Source organism: Spermophilus citellus (assembly GCF_964194105.1).
Source record: "Spermophilus citellus genome assembly, chromosome: 2".
Lineage (NCBI taxonomy): Eukaryota > Metazoa > Chordata > Mammalia > Rodentia > Sciuridae > Spermophilus > Spermophilus citellus.
The window spans coordinates 50,696,088-50,719,670 of NC_138183.1; the positions used below are offsets into that span (position 1 = coordinate 50,696,088).

General features: G+C 38.1%; 3 protein-coding genes across 3 annotated transcripts; all 3 read right to left on the reverse strand.

Annotated features, from left to right (window-relative positions):
• Positions 1 to 4,712: 4,712 nt before the first annotated feature.
• Positions 4,713 to 5,318, reverse strand: LOC308642571 (interferon alpha-5-like; the record flags this gene model as incomplete). Its single annotated transcript, XM_081281700.1, has 1 exon — positions 4,713 to 5,318. The coding sequence occupies one exon, from the start codon at positions 5,316 to 5,318 to the stop codon at positions 4,713 to 4,715; it is 606 nt and encodes a 201-aa protein (XP_081137826.1).
• Positions 5,319 to 13,472: 8,154 nt separating this feature from the next.
• LOC308642346 (interferon alpha-5-like) lies at positions 13,473 to 14,078 on the reverse strand (the record flags this gene model as incomplete). Its single annotated transcript, XM_081281218.1, has 1 exon — positions 13,473 to 14,078. The coding sequence occupies one exon, from the start codon at positions 14,076 to 14,078 to the stop codon at positions 13,473 to 13,475; it is 606 nt and encodes a 201-aa protein (XP_081137344.1).
• Positions 14,079 to 22,233: 8,155 nt separating this feature from the next.
• Positions 22,234 to 22,839, reverse strand: LOC308641347 (interferon alpha-5-like; the record flags this gene model as incomplete). Its single annotated transcript, XM_081279822.1, has 1 exon — positions 22,234 to 22,839. One exon carries the CDS (start codon positions 22,837 to 22,839, stop codon positions 22,234 to 22,236), a length of 606 nt encoding a protein of 201 aa, XP_081135948.1.
• Positions 22,840 to 23,583: the final 744 nt, after the last annotated feature.

Here is a 23,583-nt window from a genome sequence, read left to right on the forward strand (position 1 = left end):
AGGAATTGTCTGAGCACCAATGCATGAAATCTGTTTGGACACAAATAGATATCAAAGAGTGAAAACTGTCTAGGAAAAACAACCTATGCTGTTTGTGAGATCACAACTTACATTTTTCTCTCTGTCTCAGAATACACAGTCAGAATTATTTATTATATTGGATTATTAACTGCTTTCTGTTGTTCCTCTTAGATATATGATAATGTGGTTTCTGCTGATTAGTGTTACCCAACAAGCTACCAATAAGATCACATTTGTTCTCCACTTTTCCTAAATGAATATAGATGTTAAATTCCATGACTTCGAAAAATGCATCAATTCATATTCTAAGCAAATTTACTTCTTAAAATACATACTTACACAGCCATTTTCTTGTTCATTCTTCTAATAGCAGGGTCTTCCACCTCTGGACTTTAAGAAAATATCCCATATTTTGAATGAATTCAGACCAATCTGAGAAGATCACTTGATATTGGTTCAAGAAAAAAGGCAGAGAGTTTTTTTCTTGGGAACTGTATCTCCTACCCAAGGCATTGCTATGCACAAAAAAACACATATAACTTGGGAGAAATTCATCTATTTTTTTAAATAAAATTCTTAAAAATGAATTGAGAATGACTTTTTCTATAAAAATCTAAATACCAACATAAAACATAAGAACAAAGTTAAATATATCAGGCTGATCATTGACCAAAATTTATTTACCTTTGCATTCATTTTAAAAGTATTCATTGTTAATTTTGTGCTTCAGTTGAGGTTAAGAAGGGGATTCCAAGATTTCAGGCCAGTGGGAGGCACCATCCTGAGTCACACCCTGACCCAGATCTCACCTAGTTAAAATACTGCATCTCAGAGAGTGAAAAAGCAGCCCTAGACAGATGATTTATGCAAAAATCACTAGCGCTGTGACACTCCCCCCTCACACACACACACACAAACAGGGCTCAGAGCCTCAGCATTCAAGTAGGACTCCATAAATGACCTCACATTACATCAAAAAGCTCTAGAAGAAAAGAACAAATCAGCAGCAAAAGCAGTAGAAGGAAATAAATAATTAAAGTTAGAGCTGAAATCAATGAAATCAAAACAAAATAAACAATTGAAAAAAATGACAAAACAAGAAGTTGGTTTTTTGAAAAAATAAATAAAATTGACAGACCCTTAACTAAGCTAAAAGAGAGAAGGACAGAGAAAACTCAAATTACCAGCATAAGTGATGAAAAAGGTAATATCACAACACTCACTACAAAAATACGGAGGATAATTAGAAATTGTTTTGAAAACTCATACTCCAATAAAATAGAAGACATGAAGGGCATCAAGCACTTTCTTAAGTCATCCGATTTGCCCAGATTGAATCAAGAAGATATACACCATTTAAACAGACCAATATCAAGGGATGAAACAGAAGACACCTTCAGAAGCTGACCAACCAAGAAAAGCCCAGGACTGGATAGTTACACAGCCGAGTTCTACAGGACCTTTAAAGAAGAACTAATACCAATACTCTACAATTTATTTCAGGAAATAGAAACAGAGGCAGCACTTCCAAACCCATCCTATGAGGCCAATATCACCCTGATCCCAGTACCAGGCAAAGACACATCAAAGAAAGAAAACTTCAGACCAATATCTCTAATAAACCTAGATGCAAAAATTCTCAATACCATCCTGGCAAACCGATGACAAAAACATATCCAAAAGATTGTGCATCATGATCAAGTGGGATTTATCCCAGGGGTGCACGGTTGGTTCCACATAGGGAAATCAATAAATGGAATTCATCACAGCAATAGACTCAAAGATAAGAATCATATGATCATGCAGAAAAAGCATTCGACAAAATACAGCACCTTTACAAGTTCCAACCACTAGAAAAACTAAGGATAACAGGAACATATCTCCACATCCTAAAGGCTATCTACAAAAAGCCTCAAGCCAACATCATTCTCAATGTTGAAAAATTAAAGGCATTCCCTCTAAAAACCGGAACAAGACAGGGATGCCCTCTTTCACCACTTCTGTTTAACATAGTTCTTGAAACAGTGGCTAGAGCAAATAGAAATTAAAGGGATATGTATAGGAAAAGAAGAACTAGAATTAGCACTATTTGCTGACTATATGATTCTATACCTAGAAGATCTAAAAAGCTCCACCAGGAAACTTCTAGAACTAGTAAATGAATTCAGCAAAGTGGCAGGATATAAAATCAACCCCCATAAATCAATGGCATTTCTGTACATCAGTGACAAATCCGCTGAAAGTGAAACTAGGAAAAGCACTCCATTTATAAAGAGCCTCAAAAAAATTCTTAGGAATAAATTTAACAAAAGAGGTAGAGACCTCTGCAATGAAAACTACAACATGCTAAGGAAAGAAATTAAAGAAGACCTTAGAAGATGGAAAGATCTACCTTGTTCTTGGATAGGCAGAATTAATATTGTCCAAATGACCATACTACCAAAAGCACTGTAGAGATTTGATGCAATTCCAATCAAAATCCCAATGGCCTTCCTCATAGAAAGAGAAAAAGCCATCATAAAATTCATCTGGAAAAACAAGAGACCCAGCATAGCCAAAGCAATCCTTAGCAAGAAGAGTGAAGCTGGTGGCATTACCATTCCAGACCTACAACTATACTACCCAGCAATAGTGACTAAAACCTCATGGTATTGGCACCGAAATAGATCTGTAGACCAATGGTACAGAATAGAGGACACGGAGTCTAACCCACATAACTTCAGTTATCTTATATTAGACAAAGGCACCAAAAATAGGCACTGGAGAAAAGATAGCCTCTTCGAAAAATGGTGCTGGGAAACCTGGATATCCACATGTCACAAAATGAAATTAAAAATCTATCACTCACCATGCACAAAACTCAACTCAAAGTGGACCGAGGACCTAGGAATTAAACCCGAGACTCTGCATCTAATAGAAGAAAAAGTAGGCCCTACTTCATCATGTGGGATCAGGCCCCAACTTCCATAAAAAGACCGCAATAGTGCAAGAAGTAAAACCAAGAATCAACAAATGGGATAGAATCCAACTAAAATGTTTCTTAAAAAAAAAAAAAAAAACAGTGAGGTGAACAGAGAGCCTATATCATGGGAGCAAATATTCACCCTTCACACATCAGATAGAGCACTAACGTCTAGGGTATATAAAGAACTCAAACAGAAAAGCTCAAAAAAAAAAAAAAGAAACAAACAAACAAATGAACAAATCAACAAATGGGCCAAAGACCTGAACAGACACTTCTCACAAGAGGATATACAATCAATCAACAAATATATGAAAAAATTTTCATCATCTCTAGCAATTAGAGAAATGCAAATCAAAACTACTCTAAGATATCATCCCATTCCAGTCAGAATGGCAGCTATTATGAAGACAATAAGTGTAGGCAAGGATGTGGGGGAAAAGTTACTCTCATCCACTACTGGTGGGACAGCAAATTGGTGCTGCCAATGTGGAAAGCAGTATGGAGATTCCTTGAAAATCTGGGAATGGAACCACCATTTGACCCAGTTATCCCACTGCTTAGTCTATACCCAAAGGACTTAAAATCAACATACTACAGGGACAGAGCCACATGGATGTTTATAGCAGCACAATTCACAATAGCTAAACTGTGGAGCCAACCTAGATGCCCTTCAGGGGAAGAATGTATAAAAAAAATGGGGCACATATATACACTGCAATTTTACTCAGCAATAAAAGAGAATAAAGTCATGGCATTTGCAGGTAAATGGATGGCATTGGAGAAGATGAGGCTAAATGAAGTTAGCCAATGCCAAGAAAACAAATGCCCAATGTTTTTCCTGATATAAGGAGGCTGATGCATATCGGGGTCAGAAGGGGGAGCACGGGGGAATTAGATGAATTCTAGATAGGGCAGAAGGGTGGGAGGGAAAGGGAGGTCGGCAGGGGATTAACAAGGATGGTGGTGGGATGTGATAGACATCATTATCCAAAGTACATGAATGAAGACACGAACTGGTGTCAACATACTTTATAAAACCAGAGATATGAAAAGTTGTGCTGTATATGTGTAATAAGCATTGTAATGCATTCCGCTGGTATTTATATTTTTAAAAAATCAGTAAAAAATAATCAACAACTTCCACAATGCATTTAGGAAGTTGTTTTCATGCTTGTCTTTCATCATATCGATACCTCCATTCATTTCCTCTTGACATCAACATGTCTAAAAGTGACACCACTGAGTTGACAGGAAAATGCAAAAAATAAAGATGTGCATGAAATGAGAACTCATCATAGAAATCATCATTTACAACTAAAATTTCAATTTTGCTTCTCAAGTTAAAATTGGGAAAGAATAAAAAATGTATTTACCGCACCCCTCATCCATGTCCAAGAATATAAAGGTGTTTCAAAACTAAAGAAGTTTCTACAGTAAAATATGCAATGAAGAAAGCAAACTAAATTGACTGTATAAAAATGCTTTGTTTTATTCATCATACTCTAAATATATACATAGAATAGGAACAAAATAAATTATCTTATGATTAGTTAATTAAATGAATATTTAAATAGATAAATACATCTGCAGGGAGGTAAGGGACTGGTGCCTATAGAAACGCATCATTGACTGAACACATACAAGGAATGGAGTGAATTCTTGTCACAAGGAACCATGAGAGTCTTTGAAATGGCAGAACTTGTGGGAGTGTGGTAAGGTGTGTTCTTCAGTGAGAAGCATTTCCCTGCTGGACCAGGTCTCGTTTCATGCTCCTCAATCTTTCATATAACTTAGGTGAAGAAAGGACGAATTTCATGATTTCTGTTCTGACGAACTCCCAGGCACAAGGCAGGTATTCCTTCTCCTTCAGGTAAACAGTGATCCTGCGGAAGTATTTTTTAACAGTTATTCCGAGAGCTTTTTCCCGCCTCACCTGGTGGGTCACACAGGCTTTCAGGTCCTCATGCTGTTGATCGAGGCCACTGAGGAAGGTGTCCAGGAGGGTCTTGTCCCAAGTAGCAAAGGCCTCCTGGGTGCGAAAAAGGTCCAAGATCTGGTGGGTCATCTCCAGGAGGGCAGCAACAGCTTGAGCCCTAGGCACCTTCTCACCCTCCAACAGCTTCTGGGGGAAGGCAAAGTCCTCTGTGTCGTTCACGCAGAAGGAAGTGGGAATTCTCCTCATTTTTTTCAGGAGACTCAGTGCCCCCTCCTCATTTTTCTCAGAAGTTTCAAGACGCAGATTGTGTATCTGAGGCAGGTCACAGCCCAGAGAGCAGGTGTTCTTGCAGCTGAGCACCACTAGGGCCAGCAGGAAAGCCAAGGGCAAGGCCATTGGGGATCTTGCAGATGCTGCTGGGCTGTCTGAGATGGCTGATGCTCAGTCCTTGCTCCAGGGTCTCTGAAGACCTTGCTTTGTGTGGATACCTAAAAGAGAGAACACAGTAGTGCGATTTTATGAATGCCAGTGCCTTCTGTTTTTGCTTTCCTTTATACATTCTCTACTTTGGTTTTCAGCAATGTTTCTAAACCATTCTAGTTTTCATTATTGCCTCCACTTCCAATGTTACCCTTACCTATCAGAGCCTTTTTACAAATTTATTTCTTATTAAAAATGTCATTAAATTTCACTTAGGATATTTATCCTTCATATCTGTATAGGTAGCGTATCTCTCTCTCTATCAAAATTATGAACTTATGTTTTTATTCAATATAGTTATGAATGACAATATTTAAGCTAAATTACACTTTAAATTTTTGAAATTTAAATGATCTTTATATCTGGATTTGTAATGACTTCATTCACTTGAAGTTAATTGTGATATGTCAAATTACAGTGACTCTAAATTTTCAAAATATATTATAAAACTGAGATAATCTGATCCTTCAATGCGATTATAAAACCTTTCTTAAAAGGATGAAATAATGTTAGATTGTTTTCTTTGCAATGATTTTTAGTACTTTGCATCATATGAGAAAATTATTAAAATAATATAAAAAAATAATTTTTAATCTCTACAGTAGCTCAATTTTGTTGTGCATTTTACAAAATTATTGACATGACTTTAACTCGTGTAAGACATTTGGAAGTATCTGAAGATAGGGCAGGAACAGCAAGTGAAACAGAATTAGAAATGGAGCCTGCGAGGGCTGGGGTTATGCCTCAGTGGTAGAGCACTCGCCTAGCAGGTGTGAGGCCCTGGGCTGGATCCTCATCACCACATAAAAATAAATAAATAAATAAACAAACAAACAAACAAACAAACAAATAAATAAAAAGCTATTGTGCCCAACTACAACCAAAAAGTAAATGTTTGGAAAAGAAATGGAGCCTGAGAGTATGACTGAATGACTCCAATCTCATGATAAAACCTTCATCTGTTCCTGCTCAGATGTGGGGTTCAGTCCTTGGATTAAAAAAAGAAACAGAAAGAGAGAAAAACAAAACTCAGAAAATATCTTCCTAATTTCAAATCATCAGTCAATAAAATATTGTGCCATTTGAAATGCAAGTGTTTGTTCAGTGTTCACAAAGCTTCCAATATTTTGAACCCATCATATTTGTAAGAAAACTGTGGGTTGCAGAGTTTCAGTGGGTTGTGCTACATCACACAGAAATCCTGGCAGAAATCCTAGTAAAATTCTTCATCCTAATTGATGACTGATGACTAATTTTGTATTCTTGAATTTTAGATTTCTCTAATAATTGTTCAGTTCATTTATCATTACATTATAAACAATACCCTTGCTCTAAGGATTTGAAAGGGAATATTTTTGTTTCCAGGAAGGGTAGAGTTTTGGAGTACCAGAAACCACCCTAGTGCCTAAGATTCATTCATACCTGCAAAGATTTTTTTGTAAATGTGGGTGATAGATCTGGACGACTTCAGTTTCAGTAATGCACTTTCCAGCCTCTGGGCGGCGCTTAGGCACCGCTATGCACCGAAAGTGCACAAGAGGCAGCGTCAGGCTTTTCTGCCTCCTTCGCCCGCCCGTGATTGGGAGATGTTTGGGGTTTTCAGTTTCCAGTTGCCCTCTGTAGTTGGAAGGAAACACCCTGGCTTGCCTGTCAACTTGCTGCCCCTTAAATACTCTACAAGGCTCTCTCTGTCGGAAGTTAGGTGGACACTTTACCCGCACTTTGGGGACGAAGATCTTTCTGGGGTGCAAGTGCAAATGTTACCCATTCTCAATATTGCTCTACTCTTGGGGATTTCCCTCTGGGGTGAAGTGTGTGTCAGCGGAAGGGGATTTTGTTTTTTCTTTGACTAAACATTTTTTCAGCGTTTTCAGGACTAGACGTCTTTTGGATTGTGACTATAGAGATTACGTGTGTTTGGAGAAGTGCCCGCAGCACTTGGAGAAGGGGAGAGATGGAGACAGTTCTGCGGACCAGGAAGGACCAGAATTGTGGACCCCTGCAGGGGAGCTGGAGAGCGCCCTTTCCCTAGAGCCCCAGGAGGGAGACAGCGCCTCTCCAGGGATGCTTTTAGTAATTTTCAGCGATTTAGTTTTCAATGGGATGGCCTTGAAGAAATTTGAAAACGTAAGTAAGGCGTGTTATAATCATATTCTTATCACCAGTTCTTTAGTGAAAAATCGGTTTGGGGGCTGGCGTTGTGGCTCAGCAAGAGAGCGCTCACCTGGCAAATGCAAGGCATTGGGTTCATTCCTCAGCACCACATAAAATAAATAAATAAAATAAAGGTATTGTGTGCAACTGCAGTTAAAATGTGTTTTTATCTATGTATGTGTATATGTGTGTGTGTATGTGTGTGTGTGTGTGTATCTCGTTTTTTTCACTAAAGCATTAAATAAAATGAGTTAAATTTTTATTCATACTGAAAGAAAAATGTTATATCCTTTTTCTGTCCTAGCTTTAGAAGAAATGAAGTCAACAATATTTTCAGGATGACCTCTTTTGCAATTGATTCCACAGACGAGTTCTCCAATTTCTCGTGGGTTTACAACTTTTGAGACTTTTTATTGAATTTGAAGGTACTGAAACTTCGTGCACAAGGAACCAGGTAGCATCAGCATGAACAAATACATTTCTGTGATTTAACTTATAACCTAACAATTAGTTATAAACAACTGTAACACCTGAATTTCAACTGCTGAAGGAAATATAGAAACCAGCTGACAAATCAAGGAAAATGGATTTCAAAACCACAATCCTTGAATCAGAATCTTGGGCTATCTTCATATTTGATAGAAATATATGGTTTCCAGATGCTCCTCGGAAAATGTATGGATGAGTGGTCTGAGAAGTCATTGATCATACTGAATTATATACTTATCATGATATGCTGTCATGTTGAACTTGGAAAACAGAAAGTCTCAGAGAAGTGCTGCAGGATCTAGAGGCCAGATGTGTGGTGGGATCTTTCAGGTTGGATATTATGGACCCATGACTGGCTCACTTTTCACTTTTCTGATCCCATAGCTCCATTCTCAAGAATACTCTCTGACTCTTCCATAGCTCTGTGACATTCACCTGTTACACTACACAGGACCATGCCTTCTCTGTGCCTTATTACTGAGGCAGCAGTACCCTTCAGATCCTGGGAAACTTTGGCTTGGTCCCTCAACATGTTATTGAACCCTGAAGCTTTGCTTTCATCTTTTAGTTTCATGAACACTGTCGTGTAAATGGACCCAGTGGCACCCGTATTTATAAATTCTTGAAGGATAACAAAAACATCAATTTAGTAAGGGAGCCCTAAGTCTGCCAAAAGAGATTGACATTGGTTTTCCTTTAATCACCCTACTTTCCAAATATAATCATTAGAACAAAGAGACAATTCAAAGAGGAATTCTCAGGAGGGAAGAAAAAAGCTAGAGGTCATAATGTTTGAAGTATGTTAAGCACTCAAAGGTCACACTTTACATTTTTCTCTCTGTCTCAGAATACACACTGTCAGAATTATTTTTGATATGAGATTATTAACTGCCTTCTGTTGTTCCATTTAGAACTATGACAATGTGGTTTCTGCTGATTAGTGCTACCCAACAAGCTACCACCAAGATCACAAATGTCCTCCACTTTCCCAAAGCATTGAGGTGTTTCATTGCATGTCTTCCAAAAATGCATCAATTCCTATTCTAAGCCAATTTATCTTTTAAAATACATATTTATACTGCCATTTTCTCTTTCATCCTTCTAATAGCAGGGTCTTCCACCTCTGGACTTTAAGAAAATATCCCGTATTTGGAATGAATTCAGACCAATCTGAGAAAAATCACTAGATATTGGATCAAGGAAAAAGGCAGAGAGTTCTTTGCACTTGGGAACTGAGTCTCCTGCCTAAGGCATTGGTATGCATGCAAGCACATATAACTTGTGAGAAATTCATCTATTTTGTTTAAATAAAATTATTATACATATTTTGAGAATGATTTTTTTTTAAAAAATCTAAATACCAACATACAGACATAGGAACAAAGTTAAATGTATCCGGCTGATCACTGACTAAAATTTATTTTTCTTTGCTTTCACTTTAAAAGCAATCATTGTTGATTTTGTGTTTCAGTTTGAGGTTGAAGAAACAGCTTCCTGGGGATTCCAAGATGGCGGGCCAGAGGGAGGCAGCATCCTGAGTTGCACCCTGACCCCGATCTCACCTAGTTGGAATACTGCATCTCAGAGAGCGCAAGAGCACCCCTAGACAGCTGGTTTCTGCAGAAATCACCAGCACCGTGAACTCCGCACAGGGCTCAGGGCCTCAGTCTTCCAGTAGGACTCCATAAATGACCTCCCACTACATCTCAAAGCGCTAGAAGCAAAGAAAAAATCAGCAGAAAAAGCAGTAGAAGGCAAGAAATAATTAAAATTGGAGCTGAAATCAAGGCAACCCAAACCAAAGAAAGAATTGAAAAAGTTGAGGAAACAAAAAGGTGGGTCTTTGAAAAAACAAATAAAGTTGGCAGACCCTTAGATAAGCTAATGAAGTGAAAGACAGCAAAAAATTCCAATTACCTGCATATGTGATGAAAAAGGTCATCTCACAAGGGACACTACAGAATTACAGAGGAAAATTAGAAATTGTTTTGAAAACTCATACTCCAATATAATAGAAGACATGGAAGGCATCAAACAGTTTCTTAAGTCATATGATTTGCCCAGATTGAATCAGGAAGATATACACAACTTAAACAGACCAATATCAAGGGGTAAAACAGAAGACACCATCAGAAGCTGACCAACCAAGAAAAGCCCAGGACTGGATAGTTACACAGCTGAGTTCTACAGGACCTTTAAAGAAGAACTAATACCAATACTCTACAATTTATTTCAGGAAATAGAAACAGAGGCAGCACTTCCAAACCCATTCTATGAGGCCAATAACACCCTGATCCCAGTACCAGGCAAAGACACATCAAAGAAAGAAAACGTCAGACCAATATCTCTAATGAAGCTAGATGCAAAAATTCTCAATACCATCCTGGCAAACCGATGACAAAAACATATCCAAAACATTGTGCACCATGATCAAGTGGGATTTATCCCAGGGATGCACGGTTGGTTCAACATAGGGAAATCAATAAATGGAATTCATCACAGCAATAGACTCAAAGATAAGAATCATATGATCATGTAGAAAAAGCATTCGACAAAATACAGCACCTTTACAAGTTCCAACCACTAGAAAAACTAAGGATAACAGGAGCATATCTCCACATCCTAAAGGCTATCTACAAAAAGCCTCAGGCCAACATCATTCTCAATGTTGAAAAATTAAAGGCATTCCCTCTAAAAACCGGAAAAAGACAGGGATGCCCTCTTTCACCACTTCTGTTTAACATAGTTCTTGAAACAGTGGCTAGAGCAACTAGAAATTAAAGGGATATGTACAGGAAAAGAAGAACTAAAATTAGCACTGTTTGCTGACTATATGATTCTATACCTAGAAGATCTAAAAAGCTCCACCAGGAAACTTCTAGAACTAGTAAATGAATTCAGCAAAGTGGCAGGATATAAAATCAACCCCCATAAATCAATGGCATTTCTGTACATCAGTGACAAATCCGCTGAAAGTGAAACTAGGAAAAGCACTCCATTTATAAAGAGCCTCAAAAAAATTCTTAGGAATAAATTTAACAAAAGAGGTAGAGACCTCTGCAATGAAAACTACAACATGCTGAGGAAAGAAATTAAAGAAGACCTTAGAAGATGGAAAGATCTACCTTGTTCTTGGATAGGCAGAATTAATATTGTCCAAATGACCATACTACCAAAAGCACTGTAGAGATTTGATGCAATTCCAATCAAAATCCCAATGGCCTTCCTCATAGAAAGAGAAAAAGCCATCATAAAATTCATCTGGAAAAACAAGAGACCCAGCATAGCCAAAGCAATCCTTAGCAAGAAGAGTGAAGCTGGTGGCATTACCATTCCAGACCTACAACTATACTACCCAGCAATAGTGACTAAAACCTCATGGTATTGGCACCGAAATAGATCTGTAGACCAATGGTACAGAATAGAGGACACGGAGTCTAACCCACATAACTTCAGTTATCTTATATTAGACAAAGGCGCCAAAAATATGCACCGGAGAAAAGATAGCCTCTTCGAAAAACGGTGCTGGTAAACCTGGATATCCACATGTCACAAAATGAAATTAAAAATCTATCACTCACCATGCACAAAACTCAACTCAAAGTGGACCGAGGACCTAGGAATTAAACCCGAGACTCTGCATCTAATAGAAGAAAAAGTAGGCCCTACTTCATCATGTGGGATCAGGCCCCAACTTCCATAAAAAGACCGCAATAGTGCAAGAAGTAAAACCAAGAATCAACAAATGGGATAGAATCCAACTAAAATGTTTCTTAAAAAAAAAAAAAAAAAAACAGTGAGGTGAACAGAGAGCCTATATCATGGGAGCAAATATTCACCCTTCACACATCAGATAGAGCACTAACGTCTAGGGTATATAAAGAACTCAAACAGAAAAGCTCAAAAAAAAAAAAAGAAACAAACAAACAAATGAACAAATCAACAAATGGGCCAAAGACCTGAACAGACACTTCTCACAAGAGGATATACAATCAATCAACAAATATATGAAAAAATTTTCATCATCTCTAGCAATTAGAGAAATGCAAATCAAAACTACTCTAAGATATCATCCCATTCCAGTCAGAATGGCAGCTATTATGAAGACAATAAGTGTAGGCAAGGATGTGGGGGAAAAGTTACTCTCATCCACTACTGGTGGGACAGCAAATTGGTGCTGCCAATGTGGAAAGCAGTATGGAGATTCCTTGAAAATCTGGGAATGGAACCACCATTTGACCCAGTTATCCCACTGCTTAGTCTATACCCAAAGGACTTAAAATCAACATACTACAGGGACAGAGCCACATGGATGTTTATAGCAGCACAATTCACAATAGCTAAACTGTGGAGCCAACCTAGATGCCCTTCAGGGGAAGAATGTATAAAAAAAATGGGGCACATATATACACTGCAATTTTACTCAGCAATAAAAGAGAATAAAGTCATGGCATTTGCAGGTAAATGGATGGCATTGGAGAAGATGAGGCTAAATGAAGTTAGCCAATGCCAAGAAAACAAATGCCCAATGTTTTTCCTGATATAAGGAGGCTGATGCATATCGGGGTCAGAAGGGGGAGCACGGGGGAATTAGATGAATTCTAGATAGGGCAGAAGGGTGGGAGGGAAAGGGAGGTCGGCAGGGGATTAACAAGGATGGTGGTGGGATGTGATAGACATCATTATCCAAAGTACATGAATGAAGACACGAACTGGTGTCAACATACTTTATAAAACCAGAGATATGAAAAGTTGTGCTGTATATGTGTAATAAGCATTGTAATGCATTCCACTGGTATTTATATTTTTAAAAAATCAGTAAAAAATAATCAACAACTTCCACAGTGCATTTAGGAAGTTGTTTTCATGCTTGTCTTTCATCATATCGATACCTCCATTCATTTCCTCTTAACATCAACATGTCTAAAAGTGACACCACTGAGTTGACAGGAAAATGCAAAAAATAAAGATGTGCATGAAATGAGAACTCATCATAGAAATCATCATTTACAACTGAAATTTCAATTTTGCTTCTCAAGTTAAAATTGGGAAAGAATAAAAAATGTATTTACCGCACCCCTCATCCATGTCCAAGAATATAAAGGTGTTTCAAAACTAAAGAAGTTTCTACAGTAAAATATGCAATGAAGAAAGCAAACTAAATTGACTGTATAAAAATGCTTTGTTTTATTCATCATACTCTAAATATATACATAGAATAGGAACAAAATAAATTAAATCTTATGATTAGTTAATTAAATGAATATTTAAATAGATAAATACATCTGCAGGGAGGTAAGGGACTGGTGCCTATAGAAACGCATCATTGACTGAACACATACAAGGAATGGAGTGAATTCTTGTCACAAGGAACCATGAGAGTCTTTGAAATGGCAGAACTTGTGGGAGTGTGGTAAGGTGTGTTCTTCAGTGAGAAGCATTTCCCTGCTGGACCAGGTCTCGTTTCATGCTCCTCAATCTTTCATACAACTTAGGTGAAGAAAGGACGAATTTCATGATTTCTGTTCTGACGAACTCCCAGGCACAAGGCAGGTATTCCTTCTCCTTCAGGTAAACAGTGATCCTGCGGAAGTATTTTTTAACAGTTATTCCGAGAGCTTTTTCCCGCCTCACCTGGTGGGTCACACAGGCTTTCAGGTCCTCATGCTGTTGATCGAGGCCACTGAGGAAGGTGTCCAGGAGGGTCTTGTCCCAAGTAGCAAAGGCCTCCTGGGTGCGAAAAAGGTCCAAGATCTGGTGGGTCATCTCCAGGAGGGCAGCAACAGCTTGAGCCCTAGGCACCTTCTCACCCTCCAACAGCTTCTGGGGGAAGGCAAAGTCCTCTGTGTCGTTCACGCAGGAGGAAGTGGGAATTCTCCTCATTTTTTTCAGGAGACTCAGTGCCCCCTCCTCATTTTTCTCAGAAGTTTCAAGACGCAGATTGTGTATCTGAGGCAGGTCACAGCCCAGAGAGCAGGTGTTCTTGCAGCTGAGCACCACTAGGGCCAGCAGGAAAGCCAAGGGCAAGGCCATTGGGGATCTTGCAGATGCTGCTGGGCTGTCTGAGATGGGTGATGCTCAGTCCTTGCTCCAGGGTCTCTGAAGACCTTGCTTTGTGTGGATACCTAAAAGAGAGAACACAGTAGTGCGATTTTATGAATGCCAGTGCCTTCTGTTTTTGCTTTCCTTTATACATTCTCTACTTTGGTTTTCAGCAATGTTTCTAAACCATTCTAGTTTTCATTATTGCCTCCACTTCCAATGTTACCCTTACCTATCAGAGCCTTTTTACAAATTTATTTCTTATTAAAAATGTCATTAAATTTCACTTAGGATATTTATCCTTCATATCTGTATAGGTAGCGTATCTCTCTCTCTCTATCAAAATTATGAACTTATGTTTTTATTCAATATAGTTATGAATGACAATATTTAAGCTAAATTACACTTTAAATTTTTGAAATTTAAATGATCTTTATATCTGGATTTGTAATGACTTCATTCACTTGAAGTTAATTGTGATATGTCAAATTACAGTGACTCTAAATTTTCAAAATATATTATAAAACTGAGATAATCTGATCCTTCAATGCGATTATAAAACCTTTCTTAAAAGGATGAAATAATGTTAGATTGTTTTCTTTGCAATGATTTTTAGTACTTTGCATCATATGAGAAAATTATTAAAATAATATAAAAAAATAATTTTTAATCTCTACAGTAGCTCAATTTTGATGTGTATTTTACAAAATTATTGACATGACTTTAACTCGTGTAAGACATTTGGAAGTATCTGAAGATAGGGCAGGAACAGCAAGTGAAACAGAATTAGAAATGGAGCCTGCGAGGGCTGGGGTTATGCCTCAGTGGTAGAGCACTCGCCTAGCAGGTGTGAGGCCCTGGGCTGGATCCTCATCACCACATAAAAATAAATAAATAAATAAACAAACAAACAAACAAACAAACAAATAAATAAATAAAAAGCTATTGTGCCCAACTACAACCAAAAAGTAAATGTTTGGAAAAGAAATGGAGCCTGAGAGTATGACTGAATGACTCCAATCTCATGATAAAACCTTCATCTGTTCCTGCTCAGATGTGGGGTTCAGTCCTTGGATTAAAAAAAGAAACAGAAAGAGAGAAAAACAAAACTCAGAAAATATCTTCCTAATTTCAAATCATCAGTCAATAAAATATTGTGCCATTTGAAATGCAAGTGTTTGTTCAGTGTTCACAAAGCTTCCAATATTTTGAACCCATCATATTTGTAAGAAAACTGTGGGTTGCAGAGTTTCAGTGGGTTGTGCTACATCACACAGAAATCCTGGCAGAAATCCTAGTAAAATTCTTCATCCTAATTGATGACTGATGACTAATTTTGTATTCTTGAATTTTAGATTTCTCTAATAATTGTTCAGTTCATTTATCATTACATTATAAACAATACCCTTGCTCTAAGGATTTGAAAGGGAATATTTTTGTTTCCAGGAAGGGTAGAGTTTTGGAGTACCAGAAACCACCCTAGTGCCTAAGATTCATTCATACCTGCAAAGATTTTTTTGTAAATGTGGGTGATAGATCTGGACGACTTCAGTTTCAGTAATGCACTTTCCAGCCTCTGGGCGGCGCTTAGGCACCGCTATGCACCGAAAGTGCACAAGAGGCAGCGTCAGGCTTTTCTGCCTCCTTCGCCCGCCCGTGATTGGGAGATGTTTGGGGTTTTCAGTTTCCAGTTGCCCTCTGTAGTTGGAAGGAAACACCCTGGCTTGCCTGTCAACTTGCTGCCCCTTAAATACTCTACAAGGCTCTCTCTGTCGGAAGTTAGGTGGACACTTTACCCGCACTTTGGGGACGAAGATCTTTCTGGGGTGCAAGTGCAAATGTTACCCATTCTCAATATTGCTCTACTCTTGGGGATTTCCCTCTGGGGTGAAGTGTGTGTCAGCGGAAGGGGATTTTGTTTTTTCTTTGACTAAACATTTTTTCAGCGTTTTCAGGACTAGACGTCTTTTGGATTGTGACTATAGAGATTACGTGTGTTTGGAGAAGTGCCCGCAGCACTTGGAGAAGGGGAGAGATGGAGACAGTTCTGCGGACCAGGAAGGACCAGAATTGTGGACCCCTGCAGGGGAGCTGGAGAGCGCCCTTTCCCTAGAGCCCCAGGAGGGAGACAGCGCCTCTCCAGGGATGCTTTTAGTAATTTTCAGCGATTTAGTTTTCAATGGGATGGCCTTGAAGAAATTTGAAAACGTAAGTAAGGCGTGTTATAATCATATTCTTATCACCAGTTCTTTAGTGAAAAATCGGTTTGGGGGCTGGCGTTGTGGCTCAGCAAGAGAGCGCTCACCTGGCAAATGCAAGGCATTGGGTTCATTCCTCAGCACCACATAAAATAAATAAATAAAATAAAGGTATTGTGTGCAACTGCAGTTAAAATGTGTTTTTATCTATGTATGTGTATATGTGTGTGTGTATGTGTGTGTGTGTGTGTATCTCGTTTTTTTCACTAAAGCATTAAATAAAATGAGTTAAATTTTTATTCATACTGAAAGAAAAATGTTATATCCTTTTTCTGTCCTAGCTTTAGAAGAAATGAAGTCAACAATATTTTCAGGATGACCTCTTTTGCAATTGATTCCACAGACGAGTTCTCCAATTTCTCGTGGGTTTACAACTTTTGAGACTTTTTATTGAATTTGAAGGTACTGAAACTTCGTGCACAAGGAACCAGGTAGCATCAGCATGAACAAATACATTTCTGTGATTTAACTTATAACCTAACAATTAGTTATAAACAACTGTAACACCTGAATTTCAACTGCTGAAGGAAATATAGAAACCAGCTGACAAATCAAGGAAAATGGATTTCAAAACCACAATCCTTGAATCAGAATCTTGGGCTATCTTCATATTTGATAGAAATATATGGTTTCCAGATGCTCCTCGGAAAATGTATGGATGAGTGGTCTGAGAAGTCATTGATCATACTGAATTATATACTTATCATGATATGCTGTCATGTTGAACTTGGAAAACAGAAAGTCTCAGAGAAGTGCTGCAGGATCTAGAGGCCAGATGTGTGGTGGGATCTTTCAGGTTGGATATTATGGACCCATGACTGGCTCACTTTTCACTTTTCTGATCCCATAGCTCCATTCTCAAGAATACTCTCTGACTCTTCCATAGCTCTGTGACATTCACCTGTTACACTACACAGGACCATGCCTTCTCTGTGCCTTATTACTGAGGCAGCAGTACCCTTCAGATCCTGGGAAACTTTGGCTTGGTCCCTCAACATGTTATTGAACCCTGAAGCTTTGCTTTCATCTTTTAGTTTCATGAACACTGTCGTGTAAATGGACCCAGTGGCACCCGTATTTATAAATTCTTGAAGGATAACAAAAACATCAATTTAGTAAGGGAGCCCTAAGTCTGCCAAAAGAGATTGACATTGGTTTTCCTTTAATCACCCTACTTTCCAAATATAATCATTAGAACAAAGAGACAATTCAAAGAGGAATTCTCAGGAGGGAAGAAAAAAGCTAGAGGTCATAATGTTTGAAGTATGTTAAGCACTCAAAGGTCACACTTTACATTTTTCTCTCTGTCTCAGAATACACACTGTCAGAATTATTTTTGATATGAGATTATTAACTGCCTTCTGTTGTTCCATTTAGAACTATGACAATGTGGTTTCTGCTGATTAGTGCTACCCAACAAGCTACCACCAAGATCACAAATGTCCTCCACTTTCCCAAAGCATTGAGGTGTTTCATTGCATGTCTTCCAAAAATGCATCAATTCCTATTCTAAGCCAATTTATCTTTTAAAATACATATTTATACTGCCATTTTCTCTTTCATCCTTCTAATAGCAGGGTCTTCCACCTCTGGACTTTAAGAAAATATCCCGTATTTGGAATGAATTCAGACCAATCTGAGAAAAATCACTAGATATTGGATCAAGGAAAAAGGCAGAGAGTTCTTTGCACTTGGGAACTGAGTCTCCTGCCTAAGGCATTGGTATGCATGCAAGCACATATAACTTGTGAGAAATTCATCTATTTTGTTTAAATAAAATTATTATACATATTTTGAGAATGATTTTTTTTTAAAAAATCTAAATACCAACATACAGACATAGGAACAAAGTTAAATGTATCCGGCTGATCACTGACTAAAATTTATTTTTCTTTGCTTTCACTTTAAAAGCAATCATTGTTGATTTTGTGTTTCAGTTTGAGGTTGAAGAAACAGCTTCCTGGGGATTCCAAGATGGCGGGCCAGAGGGAGGCAGCATCCTGAGTTGCACCCTGACCCCGATCTCACCTAGTTGGAATACTGCATCTCAGAGAGCGCAAGAGCACCCCTAGACAGCTGGTTTCTGCAGAAATCACCAGCACCGTGAACTCCGCACAGGGCTCAGGGCCTCAGTCTTCCAGTAGGACTCCATAAATGACCTCCCACTACATCTCAAAGCGCTAGAAGCAAAGAAAAAATCAGCAGAAAAAGCAGTAGAAGGCAAGAAATAATTAAAATTGGAGCTGAAATCAAGGCAACCCAAACCAAAGAAAGAATTGAAAAAGTTGAGGAAACAAAAAGGTGGGTCTTTGAAAAAACAAATAAAGTTGGCAGACCCTTAGATAAGCTAATGAAGTGAAAGACAGCAAAAAATTCCAATTACCTGCATATGTGATGAAAAAGGTCATCTCACAAGGGACACTACAGAATTACAGAGGAAAATTAGAAATTGTTTTGAAAACTCATACTCCAATATAATAGAAGACATGGAAGGCATCAAACAGTTTCTTAAGTCATATGATTTGCCCAGATTGAATCAGGAAGATATACACAACTTAAACAGACCAATATCAAGGGGTAAAACAGAAGACACCATCAGAAGCTGACCAACCAAGAAAAGCCCAGGACTGGATAGTTACACAGCTGAGTTCTACAGGACTTTAAAGAAGAACTAATACCAATACTCTACAATTTATTTCAGAAATAGAAACAGAGGCAGCACTTCCAAACCCATTCTATGAGGCCAATAACACCCTGATCCCAGTACCAGGCAAAGACACATCAAAGAAAGAAAACGTCAGACCAATATCTCTAATGAAGCTAGATGCAAAAATTCTCAATACCATCCTGGCAAACCGATGACAAAAACATATCCAAAAACATTGTGCACCATGATCAAGTGGGATTTATCCCAGGGATGCACGGTTGGTTCAACATAGGGAAATCAATAAATGGAATTCATCACAGCAATAGACTCAAAGATAAGAATCATATGATCATGTAGAAAAAGCATTCGACAAAATACAGCACCTTTACAAGTTCCAACCACTAGAAAAACTAAGGATAACAGGAGCATATCTCCACATCCTAAAGGCTATCTACAAAAAGCCTCAGGCCAACATCATTCTCAATGTTGAAAAATTAAAGGCATTCCCTCTAAAAACCGGAAAAAGACAGGGATGCCCTCTTTCACCACTTCTGTTTAACATAGTTCTTGAAACAGTGGCTAGAGCAACTAGAAATTAAAGGGATATGTATAGGAAAAGAAGAACTAAAATTAGCACTATTTGCTGACTATATGATTCTATACCTAGAAGATCTAAAAAGCTCCACCAGGAAACTTCTAGAACTAGTAAATGAATTCAGCAAAGTGGCAGGATATAAAATCAACCCCCATAAATCATGGCATTTCTGTACATCAGTGACAAATCCGCTGAAAGTGAAACTAGGAAAAGCACTCCATTTATAAAGAGCCTCAAAAAAATTCTTAGGAATAAATTTAACAAAAGAGGTAGAGACCTCTGCAATGAAAACTACAACATGCTGAGGAAAGAAATTAAAGAAGACCTTAGAAGATGGAAAGATCTACCTTGTTCTTGGATAGGCAGAATTAATATTGTCCAAATGACCATACTACCAAAAGCACTGTAGAGATTTGATGCAATTCCAATCAAAATCCCAATGGCCTTCCTCATAGAAAGAGAAAAAGCCATCATAAAATTCATCTGGAAAAACAAGAGACCCAGCATAGCCAAAGCAATCCTTAGCAAGAAGAGTGAAGCTGGTGGCATTACCATTCCAGACCTACAACTATACTACCCAGCAATAGTGACTAAAACCTCATGGTATTGGCACCGAAATAGATCTGTAGACCAATGGTACAGAATAGAGGACACGGAGTCTAACCCACATAACTTCAGTTATCTTATATTAGACAAAGGCGCCAAAAATATGCACCGGAGAAAAGATAGCCTCTTCGAAAAACGGTGCTGGTAAACCTGGATATCCACATGTCACAAAATGAAATTAAAAATCTATCACTCACCATGCACAAAACTCAACTCAAAGTGGACCGAGGACCTAGGAATTAAACCCGAGACTCTGCATCTAATAGAAGAAAAAGTAGGCCCTACTTCATCATGTGGATCAGGCCCCAACTTCCATAAAAGACCGCAATAGTGCAAGAAGTAAAACCAAGAATCAACAAATGGGATAGATCCAACTAAAATGTTTCTTAAAAAAAAAAAAAAAAAAACAGTGAGGTGAACAGAGAGCCTATATCATGGGAGCAAATATTCACCCTTCACACATCAGATAGAGCACTAACGTCTAGGGTATATAAAGAACTCAAACAGAAAAGCTCAAAAAAAAAAAAAAAGAAACAAACAAACAAATGAACAAATCAACAAATGGGCAAAGACCTGAACAGACACTTCTCACAAGAGGATATACAATCAATCAACAAATATATGAAAAAATTTTCATCATCTCTAGCAATTAGAGAAATGCAAATCAAAACTACTCTAAGATATCATCCCATTCCAGTCAGAATGGCAGCTATTATGAAGACAATAAGTGTAGGCAAGGATGTGGGGGAAAAGTTACTCTCATCCACTACTGGTGGGACAGCAAATTGGTGCTGCCAATGTGGAAAGCAGTATGGAGATTTCCTTGAAAATCTGGGAATGGAACCACCATTTGACCCAGTTATCCCACTGCTTAGTCTATACCCAAAGGACTTAAAATCAACATACTACAGGGACAGAGCACATGGATGTTTATAGCAGCACAATTCACAATAGCTAAACTGTGGAGCCAACCTAGATGCCCTTCAGGGGAAGAATGTATAAAAAAATGGGGCACATATATACACTGCAATTTTACTCAGCAATAAAAGAGAATAAAGTCATGGCATTTGCAGGTAAATGGATGGCATTGGAGAAGATGAGGCTAAATGAAGTTAGCCAATGCCAAGAAAACAAATGCCCAATGTTTTTCCTGATATAAGGAGGCTGATGCATATCGGGGTCAGAAGGGGGAGCACGGGGGAATTAGATGAATTCTAGATAGGGCAGAAGGGTGGGAGGGAAAGGGAGGTCGGCAGGGGATTAACAAGGATGGTGGTGGGATGTGATAGACATCATTATCCAAAGTACATGAATGAAGACACGAACTGGTGTCAACATACTTTATAAAACCAGAGATATGAAAAGTTGTGCTGTATATGTGTAATAAGCATTGTAATGCATTCCACTGGTATTTATATTTTTAAAAAATCAGTAAAAAATAATCAACAACTTCCACAGTGCATTTAGGAAGTTGTTTTCATGCTTGTCTTTCATCATATCGATACCTCCATTCATTTCCTCTTAACATCAACATGTCTAAAAGTGACACCACTGAGTTGACAGGAAAATGCAAAAAATAAAGATGTGCATGAAATGAGAACTCATCATAGAAATCATCATTTACAACTGAAATTTCAATTTTGCTTCTCAAGTTAAAATTGGGAAAGAATAAAAAATGTATTTACCGCACCCCTCATCCATGTCCAAGAATATAAAGGTGTTTCAAAACTAAAGAAGTTTCTACAGTAAAATATGCAATGAAGAAAGCAAACTAAATTGACTGTATAAAAATGCTTTGTTTTATTCATCATACTCTAAATATATACATAGAATAGGAACAAAATAAATTAAATCTTATGATTAGTTAATTAAATGAATATTTAAATAGATAAATACATCTGCAGGGAGGTAAGGGACTGGTGCCTATAGAAACGCATCATTGACTGAACACATACAAGGAATGGAGTGAATTCTTGTCACAAGGAACCATGAGAGTCTTTGAAATGGCAGAACTTGTGGGAGTGTGGTAAGGTGTGTTCTTCAGTGAGAAGCATTTCCCTGCTGGACCAGGTCTCGTTTCATGCTCCTCAATCTTTCATATAACTTAGGTGAAGAAAGGACGAATTTCATGATTTCTGTTCTGACGAACTCCCAGGCACAAGGCAGGTATTCCTTCTCCTTCAGGTAAACAGTGATCCTGCGGAAGTATTTTTTAACAGTTATTCCGAGAGCTTTTTCCCGCCTCACCTGGTGGGTCACACAGGCTTTCAGGTCCTCATGCTGTTGATCGAGGCCACTGAGGAAGGTGTCCAGGAGGGTCTTGTCCCAAGTAGCAAAGGCCTCCTGGGTGCGAAAAAGGTCCAAGATCTGGTGGGTCATCTCCAGGAGGGCAGCAACAGCTTGAGCCCTAGGCACCTTCTCACCCTCCAACAGCTTCTGGGGGAAGGCAAAGTCCTCTGTGTCGTTCACGCAGGAGGAAGTGGGAATTCTCCTCATTTTTTTCAGGAGACTCAGTGCCCCCTCCTCATTTTTCTCAGAAGTTTCAAGACGCAGATTGTGTATCTGAGGCAGGTCACAGCCCAGAGAGCAGGTGTTCTTGCAGCTGAGCACCACTAGGGCCAGCAGGAAAGCCAAGGGCAAGGCCATTGGGGATCTTGCAGATGCTGCTGGGCTGTCTGAGATGGCTGATGCTCAGTCCTTGCTCCAGGGTCTCTGAAGACCTTGCTTTGTGTGGATACCTAAAAGAGAGAACACAGTAGTGCGATTTTATGAATGCCAGTGCCTTCTGTTTTTGCTTTCCTTTATACATTCTCTACTTTGGTTTTCAGCAATGTTTCTAAACCATTCTAGTTTTCATTATTGCCTCCACTTCCAATGTTACCCTTACCTATCAGAGCCTTTTTACAAATTTATTTCTTATTAAAAATGTCATTAAATTTCACTTAGGATATTTATCCTTCATATCTGTATAGGTAGCGTATCTCTCTCTCTCTATCAAAATTATGAACTTATGCTTTTATTCAATATAGTTATGAATGACAATATTTAAGCTAAATTACACTTTAAATTTTTGAAATTTAAATGATCTTTATATCTGGATTTGTAATGACTTCATTCACTTGAAGTTAATTGTGATATGTCAAATTACAGTGACTCTAAATTTTCAAAATATATTATAAAACTGAGATAATCTGATCCTTCAATGCGATTATAAAACCTTTCTTAAAAGGATGAAATAATGTTAGATTGTTTTCTTTGCAATGATTTTTAGTACTTTGCATCATATGAGAAAATTATTAAAATAATATAAAAAAATAATTTTTAATCTCTACAGTAGCTCAATTTTGTTGTGCATTTTACAAAATTATTGACATGACTTTAACTCGTGTA